The following is a 16,219-nucleotide window of genomic DNA, read 5'->3' on the forward strand; positions in this document are numbered from 1 at the left end:
GAACGGCCTGACATTGGATATCCGGGCTCACCGCTAATCTTGGGAGTTAGCCGGGCTACCTCTTGCAGTCTAAATGTCAGCCCCTTAAAGGCTGCCATTTAGATGTGTGGATGCTTTTAAAATAACCCATAGTTCCTGCAGTGCTGCATTTCCATTGGAGGAGTAGCCTCTTGGTTAGTGCAGTGGACTTTGATCCTGGGGAACTGAGTTCAATTCCCACTGCAGCTCCTTGTGACTCTGGGCAAGTCACTTAACCCTCCATTGCCCCTGGTACAAAATAAGTACCTGAATATAGGTAAACCGCTTTGAATGTAGTTGCAAAAACCTCAGAAAGGCAGTATATCAAGTCCCAGTTCCCTTTCCCCCTTTCCTTTATGACATCACAATATCAGAAGTGAGCCAAGTATAAGGCAATCAAGCCATTGTGACATCACTGATGAGGTTGGCTCTTATTGGTGGAATGAGTGGAGGAGTAGCCTAGTGGTTAGTGCAGTGGACTTTGATCCTGGGGAACTGAGTTTGATTCCCACTGCAGCGCCTTGTGACTCTGGGCAAGTCACTTAACCCTCCCTTGTCCCAGGTACAAATAAGTACCTGTATATTATTATGTAAACCAATTTGAATGTAGTTGCAAAAACCACAGAAAGACGGTGTATCAAGTTCCATTTCCCTTTCTCTTTCCTACCAGATTCATGTGCATGAAATGTTAATGGAATTCAGCACTGACTGCTTTCCAGTTTAATGTGTCACATGAGTGGGCTGCAGTGCCCACCTACATTTGATTTGTAGGAGCTAGGCAGGCTACAGTTCATACTGCTGCCCAATATGTTAGAATTTATGGATATTGCTGCTCTCGCTAATTCTGTATCCAAGAAACATTTCTTACATTGATTATTATACGAATACGAGATTTAACGCTGAGGTAACTGTGCTGTGTGATCTGAAAGAAATGTTCGTAAATCATGGCTTAGTAGTAATACCACGCCTTCAAGTTTTTATGAGCTGAGGGTGCGCTTTTCCGTATGAATATAATTTTAAGGACACAGTCATGTGGTATATCTTAACACATGAGTAGGATTATTGCTGATTAAAAACTCCAAATGGTGCCATTACAGCTAATATAACGTTATTAAAGGTGCTTAAAGCATTTCCCGTTTCTCTGATTGCTGCTATTTTGTCTGGTGTTGCTGAAACGTGATATTTTTGCTACGCACACACTTTGTTGTTAAATGTACTTGGAGCTAAATATACTAGAAGTTGCTAGAACACATATACATTATTTACATTTTACGCAATATTTAATATCGTTTAATAATAACGAGCGTCAAGAGAGCTCTTTGTTTCATTTTTCCTCATTTTCGTATGCTTTCTTTTTTCCTTTTTGGTACTTTGCACACATAGGGGTAAATTCAGGAAAGGTTACCAAGAGTTGGGCACCAACTCCCGGGTTCTGTATGTGGCGCTCAAAGTGATGGCGCATATTTGTGTGCACGCAATTTAATTGAAAAACAAGCCAATTAATGTCAACAATTGGGTGCTAATTAGCACTAATTGGCAACAATTAGAATTTACGCAGACATCTTGCTAGTCGATAAAGATGTGCACGTAAATCTTTTAGGCCCCGATGATCTGAAAAAGATGTAGGTGCTGGAGGCCATTAGTGCCAAACTAGCGCCTACATTTGCTGCCGCCTCATGAGCAGAGCCGGCGAGCACGTTCAACAACAAGGAGTGGAGGAGTGGCCTAGTGGTTAGAGCACCGGTCTTGCAATCCAGAAGTGGTCGGTTCAAATCCCACTGCTGCTCCTTGTGATCTTGGGCAAGTCACTTAACCCTCTATTGCCTCAGGTACAAACTTAGATTGTGAGTCCTGGGACAGAGAAATATCCAGAGTACCTGAATGTAACTCACCTTGAGCTACTACTGAAAAAGGTGTGAGCAAATAAGCTCCCCAGCTCCGACCACAAGAAGCATGCAAATGCATGCTAAACAGGGCATTTCATATTCCTCTCCAGTGCTCAGTGGAGAGCCCGCCAAACAAGGGTGTTGCTGCCATGGCAAACCCTTCACCAGCTTGGAGTTGGCTTTAAGGTTTGCAGAGTATTGGGGAGCTCTGTCCAGCATGCATCTGCTTGCTTGCAGACCTTCCCATCCCACCTGGGCCAAGAAGCCCCTCCCCCCCACAAGCCCCACAAACTCCAGCCCCCCCATCTCCCCCTGACAGAGACCCTCCCCCGGTGGTCTAGCACCCTCCCCTGAACCTCGCTGGACCTCTAGCCCCTCATGTCTAAGGGAAAGGGGACTTGATATACCGCCTTTCTCAGGTTTTTGCAACTACATTCAAAGCGGTTTACATATATTCAGGTACTTATTTTGTACCAGGGGCAATGGAGGGTTAAGTGACTTGCCCAGAGTCACAAGGAGCTGCAGTGGGAATGGAACAGTTCCCCAGGATCAAAGTCCACTGCACTAACCACTAGGCTACTCTTCCAGGCCCTATGCGCACTTCTGCGCCATTTCTGGCATTGGCGCGTGCTAGAAATGTTAGTGTGCCTATAGCGCGGCTTAATAAACAGGGCCCTCCCTCAATGAAGACCTCAACAGAAGTTTTGAAAGAGTATTTCTCTAAGTTAATACTTAAAGTTGGGAATTTGAAACCTGTCTTTATTTTAAAATTCAATCCATTTTTATTTGATGTAGTGCAAATTTTTAATACATCCAAGTAGAAAATCTTGTTAGAGAAACCAGTGGAAATTAACACAATGTATTTCAAGAAAACAGAATGGCAAGAGAGAAAAAATTCCAAAAAATAAATCCTCCACTGCTACACAGCCCACAATTTGAATTTAGTTCGTTTTTTTTTTTTTTTTTTTTTTAAACATTGAAATACTGAAATTTTAGAGGCTTGACATCTGATCCTCCTGCGTTCACGCTATCCAAAAATACTAGGACTAGAGGGCATGAGTTGAAGCTACAGTGTGGTAAATTTAAAACGAATCGGAGAAAAGTTTTCTTCACCCAACGTGTAATTAGACTCTGGAATTCATTGCCGGAGACCGTGGTACGGGCGGTTAGCTTGACGGAGTTTAAAAAGGGGTTAGATAGATTCCTAAAGGACAAGTCCATAGACCGCTATTAAATGGACTTGGAAAAATTCCGCATTTTTAGGTATAACTTGTCTGGAATGTTTTTACGTTTGGGGAGCGTGCCAGGTGCCCTTGACCTGGATTGGCCACTGTCGGTGACAGGATGCTGGGCTAGATGGACCTTTGGTCTTTCCCAGTATGGCACTACTTATGTACTTATGTACTTATGTTTGACAGGTCTGGGCTTTTTTTTTTGCCAGCCCAGACCTGTCAAACAACTTTTGCAGGAGGATTGTGCCTTTTCAATTCAATTCAAATCAATCCTTATATACTGGTGATATCCCCTTTCCAGGGTTCAGTGTAGTTTACATTCCGGGCCTGAAAATCAGTACTATTGTAATGGTAAGTGAGCTGTAATAAAGCTTAGCATTGAAATCTTAAATAATTAATACTGGTGTTATGGATGAAAAATGTTTGAATAACTTTTGGTGTCGCATAGACCGTAGCTGGTTTGAAAGATAACTAAACCGTAATAAAGCTAGACGCTGAAATTTTATTTTCATGTAATTGTTTAGGGAAGAAATGATTAGTATTGGTGATATGGGTTAAAAGTGTGTTTCTCATCAACATTTGGTGAAGCCTAGACTGTAACTGATTTTATGGCTTAATTTCCTGGGTTGCACTGTTGACTCAGTCTGCCTGCCTGGAGGTGGGTTTGTCTGTATTTTTCCTGCAGAGAGCCTGCTGTCTCTGTTTTACAAGTGAAGGCTATGACTTAGCTCCCCCCCCCCCCCCCCCCCACACCTTTCAGCCTCCCAGCATGCTGGGCTTGTCTCTGAGCTCACAAACAATAAAAAAAAAATTACTTATAATCGGCAGTGTTGCCAGGTGGGCGGTTTTACCGCCCAATTGGGCAGTTTTCCGCGACCCGCCGCAGGAAATTTTTGCCCGCGGCAGGTTGCGGTTTTTTGGGCTGTTTTTGGCCTTCAGGGCGGTTTTTTCGGCCGCGGGGGGGCGGGGTTAGTGACGTTTTTGGGTGGGGTTAATGACGTTTTGGGCGGGGTTAGTGATGTGGGAGGCGGGGCCGATGACGTGGGAGGCGGGGCCGATGACGGGGAGGCGGGGCGGATGACGTGGAGGCGGGGCCGATGACGTGGGAGGCGGGGCCGATGACGGGGAGGCGGGGCCGGTGACGGCGGGGGCGGGGTTGATGACAGCGGGGGCGGGGGTGATGACGCGGGGGTGGGGGTGTCAGGGGCGGGGTTTGTGTTTGGGCGGGTTTTGGGCTGTTTTTTGGGCTCCATCGGGCTGGAAAAAAATTTTCCACCTGGCAACCCTGATAATTGGGGGTGTGCTGGTAAATTTTTAACAACAGGCTCTTTCTCCGGATATAGCCAGCTCTGCAGTTGGAAGGGCCAGGGGTGGCCGGGGGGGGGGGGGAGCCTCCCTCCCTCCCTCCCTCCCTCCCTCCCTTTGTGCAGGCACGCTAGGCATACCTTTGCTGGCAGCCAATAAATGGACTGCCACCACTCCCAATGTCTTGCTCTGAGCAGCATGCTGGAACTTCTCTCACATGCTCAGAGAAGTCCCAGCCTGCTGTCCAGAGCTGGAAACAAGGAGCGGGGAGCAGCAGTAGTCTATTTACTTGGCTGGCAGGGCTCAGCATCCCCACCACCAAAGTAAAAGATAATTCAGCAGGGGGCCCAAGCCCACATTTTGGGAGCCAGTTATTAAAGTAGCCATGGAGGGCCCTACTTTAACAACCGGCTCCCAAAATTCTTAAAATCTTAACAACCGGCTCTTGCGAGCCTGTGAGAGCCTGCTCCAGCACACCACTGCTTATAATACACAGCCTTGATGCTTAACAGGCAAGAAAGGGTTACATTTTTATATCTATCTATACAAACAATAAAGCTTGTTATTTAAAAGTAGGTTGTCCAATTATGCACATTTATAGGATTGTTGTGGGATGACCAGGATCGTTGAGTTTAATTATGAAACTCTTGAGGGGTTGGGGGGGAGGGGTTACTTCAAAGTTAATTGAGGGGGGACTGTAAGGCTGCAGGTTCTCTTAGGGCAGGGTGGGTAACCATGATCCTCGAGGACCACAACCCAATCGGATTTCCAAGATTTCCACAGTATATATGCATGAGATTAATTTGTACGTACTGTTCCCATTGTATGCAAATGCATCTCATTCATATTCATTGTGGCCTTCGAGGACCGTGGTTGCCCACCCCTGTCGTAGGTTTTACTGGCCCTGCTCAGAAGTGTACTAAAATGTGGCAGTTTCTTGATATCCTCTCTTGCGCTCTCTTTCTTCACTAACGCGTCTCCTGTCTTACTGCAACAGAGACCGGATCCGCAATCACTGCTTCTTGCGTTGGACTGGGAAATTCAACAACACCTCCGGCGGGGCAAGCAGGAAAACCTGTACCAGGATACAATGGTAAGAGTTTTCGATAAAATCCATTACCTACAGCTTGATGCGCCAAGAAAATGTGGTGAAGGCGGTTAGCTTAGCAGAGTTTAAAAAGGGGTTGGACAGTTTCCTAAAGGACAAGTCCATAAACCGCTACTAAACGGACTTGGAAAAATCCAAAATCCCAGGAATAACATGTATAGAATGTTTGTACGTTTGGGAAGCTTGCCAGGTGCCCTTGGCCTGGATTGGCCGCTGTCGTGGACAAGATGCTGGGCTCGATGGACCCTTGGTCTTTTCCCAGTGTCGCATTACTTATGTACTTATGTCCTCTACTTGGCTCACTTTTATTACATAGAGCAGTGATTTAACCTATTGTGATGTCATAGTGGCTCATTCCACCAATAAGAGCCAACCTCATTAGTGATGTCACAATGGCTTGATTATATAGAATGTTTGTATGTTTGGGAAGCTCGCCAGGTGCCCTTGGCCTGGATTGGCCGCTGTCGTGGACAGGATGCTGGGCTCGATGGACCCTTGGTCTTTTCCCAGTATGGCATTACTTATGTACTTGACTGAGGTCAGAAAAGCAGCTTTAGTGAATAAGGATATTCGTATCCTAAAAAAAACATGGCTCATCTGTCCTGGGTATCTCCTGAGGTAGGAGCCCTCTTCTGGTTTTTAGTATTGCTGACTCATATGATGCATTTGTTAACCCTGTCGTGTAACATGCATGAACCTCATCCTTTTGAGTTTTACACCTGGTGGTGCCAGATCTCTCCCTTCCGCCCATCCTTCCACTGCCCTCTCCTTCCTCAAATAATTTAAACCGCAATGTAACTATTAAGTAGAAGAAATCCAGCAAAAGCACAAACACATTCTATTTTAAGTCCTCCGTTCGTTCCCATGCTGTTCATTGGAGAAGAAATGTTTTCTTTTCAGGCTTGGTGGTAGTGTTTGGGAGAGACGTTTGGGAAATATGTTTGAGTATTTCTCTAGTACAATTTAATTGCTAGAAAATATTAGCTTGGCTGTAATGTTTAAGCATCACCAGAGCCGTTGTCTGTTTTGAATCACAGAAGTAAACAGTCTTGAAAAAATATTGCTATGTTTATTACGCTCTCGGGCTTGAAATTGTGTCTTTTTTTGTGTGTGAAATGGATCATCCGTATCTTTTTGTAACTCTTCAAGATTTGATTGTATTGAATGGGATAGAAATAAATTAAATGAAACAAAACTGTAGAGAGCTAATCCGCTGGGCCTTTTCCCTCTCTCACCTATGAAGTTGGAGGGTAGGTGGGGGGCTTAGATGAACTCCGAGGATTTAGGACTGTAAGAGAGGATGCTAGATGGGGGAAGGGGCGAGAGCTACAACTTACAGAATATTAAGTATATTTGGGATACTTAAAGACACCGATGCTATGAACAGGTGAAGGTGAGGAAGAAAGGCAGTGTTAGGTTGAGGAAAATAAACGAGGGTCTGGATATTGACTTAGGTACGTAAACTTGAAAGCTCAACTTCATGGAATGATAGGCGTCCTTTTACTAAGCCGCGTAAGCATCTACGTGCGCCAAAAATGGATTTACCTCCCAAATACTGCGTGGCTCTTGGCATTCATTTCATTTTTAGCGTGCGTCTGAAAACTATTTTTTATTTTCGGACGCACGTAGTGGACACGCGCCAAGTGGCATCTGATGCATGCAGGTCATTACCGCTCAAATTCTTTACCGCTAGGTCTGTGGCTGGCGGTAAGGTCTCAGACCCAAAATGGATGCGCAGCAATTTTGATTATACCGCACGTCTGTTTTCGGCAAAAAAAAAAAGCCTTTTTTTACAAGTGTGCTGAAAAATGTTTCTGTGCATGCCCAAAACCCGCGCCTACACTACCGCAGGCCATGTTTCAGCGTGCCTTCATATAAGGACCCCATAAAGGACTAAAATGGGAGATGGCAAAACAAAGGAGTCTATTAGCTAACCCACAGTAAAATAGCACATTTGTGTATGATTAATCTGCACAAATATTTATCTTGCAAATCTATACAGGGTACACATTACTCACTATAATTTGAAGCATTAGAACAGTTGGGGATTGCACACCCACCACAGACTGAACCATTAGCAAAATCTGGTGCATCCATAGGGTTCAATGGTCTTTGCAAACTGTATTGAGGGCGGCCTGAGAAAGGTAACAAGCTGTGGAAGGCCAAGTCACACATTAAATACACACAGGCGCTACGCAAGACATTAGATAGTATTGTCCGCCGAATACTTGTTGGTTCCAATATCGCAACTTGCAGAAATTATTTCGAATGATACTTGTTGATTGGTTGGTACATTTACGGTAAATAGAAAATCAGCAGTAAATATTGGCCTTTCAGTCTGCCCTAAACGTGTAAGCATCTAGTCAGCCAGTCTAGTACTGAATCATGCCGTTTAGAATTTTATTTGGTGCTAGAATTAATAGAGAGAGGCATGAGCAGTGGAATAAAGGAGCTGGAAATGCCCTTCTACAGGTCTTTGTTGAGAATTCATATTTATATTAGGGTCAGGCTTCAAAGAGTCATTGAGCAGAGATAACATTGAAAAGTCTCCTAAAGTTTACTGGCCAGATTTAGGACTGTTACTTGTGCCTGCTTAAAATGATCAGTGCTCACCAGGTAGTATTAAAATATGCCCCAGAAAAGCCCCTGGCAAAATAGTCTACTTGTGAATTTAAATGTTTTGTGTGTATGGGGGGGGGGGGGGGGGGGGGGGGGGGGGGAGGGGGGGGGGGGGGGAGGGGGGTGGTTAAAAACAGAGCTTGTATAGGTTAATACCTGAAGTTAGCTGATTAAGCATATTGAATATCCACCACGTTCTAATGCTATATAGCTTTTGAAGTATCCCTACCCAAGAAACCCTCAAATGGATATTGACAGGGTGATTGCAGCTCAAAGAAAAACTAAAACACTAATATTGGGTTAACAGCAAAAGTCCGTATGAAAAAGAATTGAAAACAGAACAAAGGTATCATTAAACATAAAGGGAAGAATTCTGTATAGGTTTCCCAAACTTAGGAACTTTCTTTATATTAGTCCCTAAGGGGCTGAAAAATGACTCGCGGTAGTGTAAGCGTGGGTTTTGGGTGCACGCAGAATCATTTTTAAGCGCACCTGTAAAAAAAGGCCTTTTAAAAAGTTTTGCTGAAAGTGGACGTGCTTCAATATGAAACTTGCCCTGCGTCCATTTTGGGTCTGAGATCTTACCGCCAGACTCACGTAGTGGTAATGACATACGCATGCCAAATGTCACTTGGCGCGCGTCTGATACTCATGGCAGAAAATAAAAATTATTTATCAGCCACACATATCGGACGCATGCGCAAAAATAAAATTACCACAAGAGCCACACGGTAGCCAAGCGGTAACTCCATTTTGGCACGCGTTGGGCACGCATAGACGCTTACACGGCTTAGTAAAAGGATCCCTTGTTTTCTTACTCCCGTTACTCTATCTTATCTACACGGTGAATAAATCCTAATAAATAAGTATAAATTCTATATAGGCAAGCGCATAGCATTGAGCATGAGTATTTATGTCTACCAACAACAGGTGTAAATACTTACTCCTTAACTTAACTTACTGTCAGGTGCTGAAAAGGAAGTAATCTATAACTTCACACCTGAATCCTGGGAATGCCCCCTCCCTTAGCCATGACCCCCTTTGGAGTGGCGCATAAGATGAACAGGGAAGCAGAGTAAATACATGCATAACCAGAACATAACATGGATCCTCAGAAGCTTAGCCGAGATTGGGTGGCGGAACCGGTGGTGGGAGGCAGAGCTGGTGGTTGGGAGGCGGGGCTAGTGCTGGGCAGACTTCTTCGGGCAGATACAAATCAAGGTCAGGTATACACAAAAAGTAGCACATATGAGTTTATCTTGTTGGGCAGACTGGATGGACCTTGCAGGTCTTTTTCTGCCGTCATCTACTATGTTACTATGTAATTGGTGCCAGTTATTGATTATCACCAATTTAACCAATCACTATGCTTATATGTGCGATCAGGTCCCCAAACTGCTTGCCTAACTTTGAGCAACCTATACAGAATTTAGGGGAAAGACATTTGCTGGAAATGCTTCGTAAAATGAACCTCAAAACATGAGTAGAGGTGGCCTTATGGTGAAAGTACTGACTTAAGATTTAAAAGTACAGTCCACAAAAGCAGAATACATGTCTTCTAATAGTTTAAAACAAAAAAAAAAAGTGGCAAGAATAAAAGCCTTTTTAACTATTGGAAGATGTGTTTTCTGCTTCTGTGGACTTCAGACTTTTGTTTTCCTCTTTTGGATTTCCCTACTGAGATATACACTGTCAGCTAGCACATTTGCTTATTTCCGATCTGAGGAAGAAGGGCAACCTTCGAAAGCTAATCAAGAAATGTATTAAGTTATGTCCAATAAAAAAGGTATCATCTTATTTGCTTTTCCATGTTTTATTTTGTTTGATTTCTATAGATTCTACATGGAATGTTGCTATTCCACTAGCAACATTCCATGTAGAAGTCGGCCCTTGTAGATCACCAAAGTGGCCGCGCAGGCTTCTGCTTCTGTGAGTCTGACGTCCTGCACGTACGTGCAGGACGTCAGACTCACAGAAGCAGAAGCCTGCGCAGCCTTCTACATGGAATGTTGCTAGTGGAATAGCAACATTCCATGTAGAATCTCCAATAGTAGCAACATTCCATGTAGAATCTCCAATAGTAGCAACATTCCATGTAGAATCTCCAATAGTATCTATTTTACTGTCATAGTAATGCTTGAATGTTTTCACTTATATACACTGTCAGCTAGCACATTTGCTTATTTCCGATCTGAGGAAGAAGGGCAACCTTCGAAAGCTAGTCAAGAAATGTATTAAGTTATGTCCAATAAAAAAGGTATCATCTTATTTGCTTTTCCATGTTTTATTTTGTTTGATTTCTATAGATTCTACATGGAATGTTGCTATTCCACTAGCAACATTCCATGTAGAAGTCGGCCCTTGTAGATCACCAAAGTGGCCGCGCAGGCTTCTGCTTCTGTGAGTCTGACGTCCTGCACATACGTGCAGGACGTCAGACTCACAGAAGCAGAAGCCTGCGCAGCCTTCTACATGGAATGTTGCTAGTGGAATAGCAACATTCCATGTAGAATCTCCAATAGTAGCAACATTCCATGTAGAATCTCCAATAGTATCTATTTTACTGTCATAGTAATGCTTGAATGTTTTCACTTATATACACTGTCAGCTAGCACATTTGCTTATTTCCGATCTGACGAAGAAGGGCAACCTTCGAAAGCTAATCAAGAAATGTATTAAGTTATGTCCAATAAAAAAGGTATCATCTTATTTTCTTTTCCATGCTTTATTTTGTTTGATTTCTATTGATAACTTTAGGATTCCATAATCTTGCTGTTCTTTGGGGTTACATGGAATGTTGCTACTCTGAGATTCTGCATGGAATCTTGTCATTCTTTAGGATACCTCCGACCCACCCCCATCCTCCCACTCTGTCAGACTGTCAAAGTAATGCTTTGATGTTTCTCTCATATATACTATCTGCTACCACATTTGCTTATTTCCGATCTGAGGAAGAAGGGCAACCTTCGAAAGCTAATCAAGAAATGTATTAAGTTATGTCCAATAAAAAAGGTATCATCTTATTTTCTTTTCCATGCTTTATTTTGTTTGATTTCTATTGATAACCTACTGAGATTTAAAAGTCATGAGTATGAATTTAACTCCTGCCTCCGGCTAAGTGTGACCTTATGTAAGTGACCTTGAGGTGTATTTTCAAAGCACTTAGACTTACAAAGTTACATATATTCAAAGCACTTAGACTTACAAGGTTCCGTGGTAACCTGTGGAACTTTGTAAGTCTAAGAGCTTTAGAAATGAGCCCCTTTATCCCCCAGTGCATCCAGTATTTTCTTGAAAAGAAGGCAAATGGGCAAAGTTGGATTTCCTGATCATTAAAACTGATGAGTTTCTTTTATTTATTTATTTATTTATTTGTTGCTTTTGTATCCCACATTTTCCCACCTATTTGCAGGCTCAATGTGGCTTACAATTTTCAGTCATGACTTATGCCCATTTCAGAGTACAGATACAATTGGTATTATATTTATTAATTCTTAATGCTTTAATTAAGAGTAATTACCTTACTTAATAAATTGGTAAATTTCTTGGTGGATCTAATAACCATCTACAGATTTTTTCATGCCTTATCTGGTAGAAAGGTATTTGGCATTACAGAGCAAGATGCTAAGTACAGTATGGCAGTCAGCAGGGATATGCACAGGGTAAGAAAATCTGTTATGTTTGGGCTCTTTTCCCATTTTTTTGCCCTTTTTATTGGTTCATTTCAAACATTGGTTCCAATAAAAGAAATTAAACTTTTTAATGCACACTAATCATATATGCATTAAATCAGTTTAGCGTACATGAAAGTTTTAAAGATGCACCAACAAGCCAAATATACACTAACAAATGCAGATCCCTAGTTGATAGATCTATGAAAATCGTTAAGCACCAGTTTATGCAAGATTATACTATTGCCTTCCATCTCAGACTTATGTTTTGTATCATTTACAGTTATGATCTTGGACAACTACATGCAGCAAACGAAACCCAAGACATTAGGAAATATCGTGGTAAAGTAAGCACGTCACCCCCTGCCCTCTGTAATATTTCTTAACTAAGGAACGACTGCCACCCATTAAAGGTCGCAAAAATCCCTTAGAAGAGTGGATACTGGAGGATTGTTGCATCCGCTAGAACAAAAGGTCCGTCGTGCGTTTTATCACTTGACAGAGAGATGTGGTAGCCGTGTTAGTCCACTTTTAAAGGTAATCAATAGAAATAAAACAAAATAAAACATGGAAAAGAAAATAGGGTGATACCTTTTTTATTGGACAGAACTTAATACATTTTTTTTTAGCTTTCGAAGGTAGCCCTTCTTCGTCAGATTCAAAAGCTAAAAAATGTATTAATTTATGTCCAATAAAAAAGGTATCATCTTATTTTTATTTCCGTGTTTTATTTCTATTGATTACCTATCACTTGACAGAAACTTTTTATGTTTGAGTATGTTTATCAGTGGTAGTTGAAAACGTACAGGCAACGCAGTCTGTTATAAAAATAATCAAAATTTTTCTTTTGAGAATCCAAAACTTCACTGAAACTAACTAACCGAGAACAGTATATTGCAGAGGGGCCTGAACTCTCATGGCCCCCTGCGTCCAGGGCCATGCCTAGGGTCTCCAGCACCCCCCTGCAGTTGGCACCTCCGGCGCCCCCCCGTTGGCACCGCGCCACCGCCACCCCCCCCCCATTGGCACCGCGCCGCTCCCCCCGAAAACGATCGCTACACTGCCCGCCCTCTTCTCCCCAGATCCTTTTCCTTTTCTTTAAATTTACCTCTGTCCAGCGGCAGCGTAGCGTCAGTGAAAAGGAGGCAGCGCTCCCCCGCCCCGACGTGTCTACTAGTCTTTTTCCCTTCGCTAAGTGTCCCGCCTTCTTCTGACGTCATTTCTGACGTCAGAAGAAGGCGGAACACAGCAAAGGGAAGACTAGTAGACACGTCGGGGCGGGAGAGCGCTGTCTCCTTCTCACTAACGCTACGCCGCCGGACAGAGGTAAATTTAAAGAAAAGAAAAAGGATCTGGGGAGAAGAGGGCGAGGTAAGCATGTTGCGGCGGGGCGCCCCCCAGAGGATGGCGCCCTCTTGCCATGCTTACCTCACCGTGTTGGCACGGCCCTGCCTGCGTCAATATGTCACGTGTCAGGATAGAAACTTCTTAATGATTAGATGTCAGCCTGAGGATGCATGGAAACGTCAAGTTCTAGATTTTTCTCAAACTGCAGAGCTCATTTATGTACAGATACAAGAAATGAGTGCCTGCATTTGCACTTGAAATCACATGTAAGGTTTTTTTTTTAGCACATTGGGGGGGGGGGGGGGGGGAGAATTCCATAAATGGTGCTCAAAAATCGGCGCTAGGCAGTATCCTATAAAGGATGCTCTGAGATGAGCGCTCTTAATAGAATAAGCGCACAACTATGAAACGGGCTCCCAAAAGCTGTGAAAACAATCCACGACCACTTGAACTTCAGGAAATCACTAAAAACCAACCTCTTCAAAAAGGCCTACCCCAACGACCCCACGTAACCCTCTTCACCTACCAACACAGCATGACTATGATCGAACAGGACAACACGCAATCTTCAGCCATTCCGACCCTCCACTTATACCTCGTACGATCACTATACAACTTTGTATTTGTTATCCACCGACTGGGCAAACACCTTTGACGGTACTATGTAAGCCACATTGAGCCTGCAAATAGGTGGGAAAATGTGGGGTACAAATGCAACAAACAAAATACGAGTTAGAGTGAATTCTTGAGCCTAAAGTTGAGTGCTAATATCTGTACCAGCTGAAACCTGGTGTAAACGCCCCTGCGCTGTTAGTCTGCCCCGTTGTAAACAGTGTTCTAGAACTATTTTTCCCCATGAAAGAGGTTTGCTTCTGTGCGCATTATTAATACCTTTCGGGTGTTTGAATATTTCTTTTTTTTTTACTTTTATTTTATTTTTTATTTTTATAATAAGTTTATTAAATCATAACAATACACCACAGAAAATGCAACAGAACAGAACAAAACACACAATATGGTACAGAGTGCTGAGTTCTAACCCTAAAATTAGTCCTTATTGGATAGAAAAAGGTCTAAAGACTTCCATTTGCGGATAGCTGATTTGTGTCCAGACAGGGAGAGTACTGCAGATTGCTCATATTTTTTATAAAGCAGAATCCAATTCCACCACACCACCACATTCACATGGGAATTATCCTTCCAGTGCGAAATGACCAGTTTCAGCGCAACTGAAACCAAAAAGTCATACAATAACTTATCATTGTCCGTGTAGAGAAATGATATACAAACAGATTGTGTTTGAATATTTCTCTCATATCTCCTCCGCTGTCTCGCTTCTCCTCTGGGTGTACATGCTATCCACCAGATTGGAAGTTATAACGAATGATAACCAACAGAGCGAAATCTCAAAGCTCTGTTTCAGGGACATATACTTTAAATTGCTAAAGTATTTTTCCTCCAAAGTGTAATACAAGTGTTGACATGAAGAGCCGGAGCACACTCAATATGGTTGCCTAGAGCGGCACAACAGAATTTGCTACACATATTTTAAAATAAAAAATGACGTTGAAGGACAGAAGAGAAATATGTACAAAGTTGCAGATAATATTCTGCAAATGTACGACAAAGCTGAGGTGACAAATCCTTGGCAACTGTTTTATTTTAAGAAGCTGAGAACGTTATAGAGCATGGCTCATTCTGAATTTCATCTGAACGTACAACAGTGTAGCAGTAATGCCCATCTGGCTGCCAGCAGCCTGTCTGTTGAAGTCACTGTTGAGTGAGTTTATTGAATGACAATTCATTGGGTACATTGCTTTGCTGTGCTGCAAATTAACTTCATTGGAGAGGGCTCTCAACCTCTCAAAATAACCCCCTTTAATAAGGAAAATTGTGAACTTCTACTTTTTGTGTTTAAACGTTTTTTTTTATTGATATTGCAGCAACATAAACGTTGACATACAAGGCTCTGCATATAACATTCATCAAACCTCAATCTAACTATACAACCATTTGTCAATGAACATGTATCATTTTTGAATTTTTTTTTACAGCATTTTTATTTATTTACTCCCATCAGGATGTACTTACCCTCCCCCCCCCCCCCCCCCCCCCCCCCCCAGACCTGGAGATCTATTCAGTAACAGTCCATGGAGTTCACCCTGCATTTAAGAGTAAACTCCGACCTCTATGGCTTAGACTTCGCAGATAAGGACCCCAGACAGCCAAAAACGTGACTCTCTTGTTCTTTGAGAGCCGGGATTCTCCAGCCTCCCAAGATACCAGCTGGTGCAATTGGTTCCTCCAGTGCCAATATGCTGGAGGATCTTTAATTGTCCAGTACTGTAAGATGCATTTCCTGGATAGTAAGCGAACTTCTACTTTTTAAAGAGAACCAAAACACACAAGTATGAATTAACACATAGGAAAACAAAGTAACTACAGATAGAAATTGTCACCCTGTATTTATTTCTCTTACTTTCATTGATCTGTGTGATTTTTTTTTTTTTTTTTGATAGTTTCTGTTCTTTTTCATATTGGAATTCTTTTTTTTTTTTTTTTTTTTAACAAATTATTCTGTTGTTTGCAAAACGTTTAGACCTGAATTGGATTGTGCATTATTATCAAGTTTGAATAAACGTAAACTTGTTTAGTTTAAGATAAATCATCTTTATGGATTATAGCCCTGACCAAAGTAGTGTACAAAGTCCTCAAATGAAGAAACCTGGCCAATCTCAATATTTTTATTTATTTATTTCAGGTATCTGATAGACCATTATCAGAAAAAGACTTAGTCATAACACAGTACAATAATGTTGATTGAAAAAAAAAATCAGTAAATAAATTTTAAAAAAACAACTCCATCACAACCCACCCACAGAGGAAGGTGTCACGAAACGCCTAGCCACCCTCTTGGGGTTACTCCGTGGCCACTTTAGAGGGTCTATCTCCAGCACAGCTCAGGTCCGCCTGCACCTGACGCTTGTGCTCTACTAGCGCCCTCCTCCCACCGCCTGGGTTTCAACCACCTCT

The 16,219-nt window shown here is 42.5% G+C and overlaps 1 protein-coding gene across 1 annotated transcript in view; it reads left to right on the top strand.

Moving 5' to 3' along the window:
* Window positions 1-16,219, top strand: part of ACSS3 (acyl-CoA synthetase short chain family member 3) — a 124,689-nt gene that overhangs the window by 93,262 nt on the left and 15,208 nt on the right. The window contains exons 10-11 of the mRNA XM_030215002.1: window positions 5,439-5,534; window positions 12,123-12,186. Coding sequence (XP_030070862.1) covers window positions 5,439-5,534; window positions 12,123-12,186 — 160 coding nt within the window. The remainder of the gene's footprint in view (window positions 1-5,438; window positions 5,535-12,122; window positions 12,187-16,219) is intronic.

This window comes from Microcaecilia unicolor, chromosome 9 (genome assembly GCF_901765095.1).
Source record: "Microcaecilia unicolor chromosome 9, aMicUni1.1, whole genome shotgun sequence".
Classification (NCBI taxonomy): domain Eukaryota; kingdom Metazoa; phylum Chordata; class Amphibia; order Gymnophiona; family Siphonopidae; genus Microcaecilia; species Microcaecilia unicolor.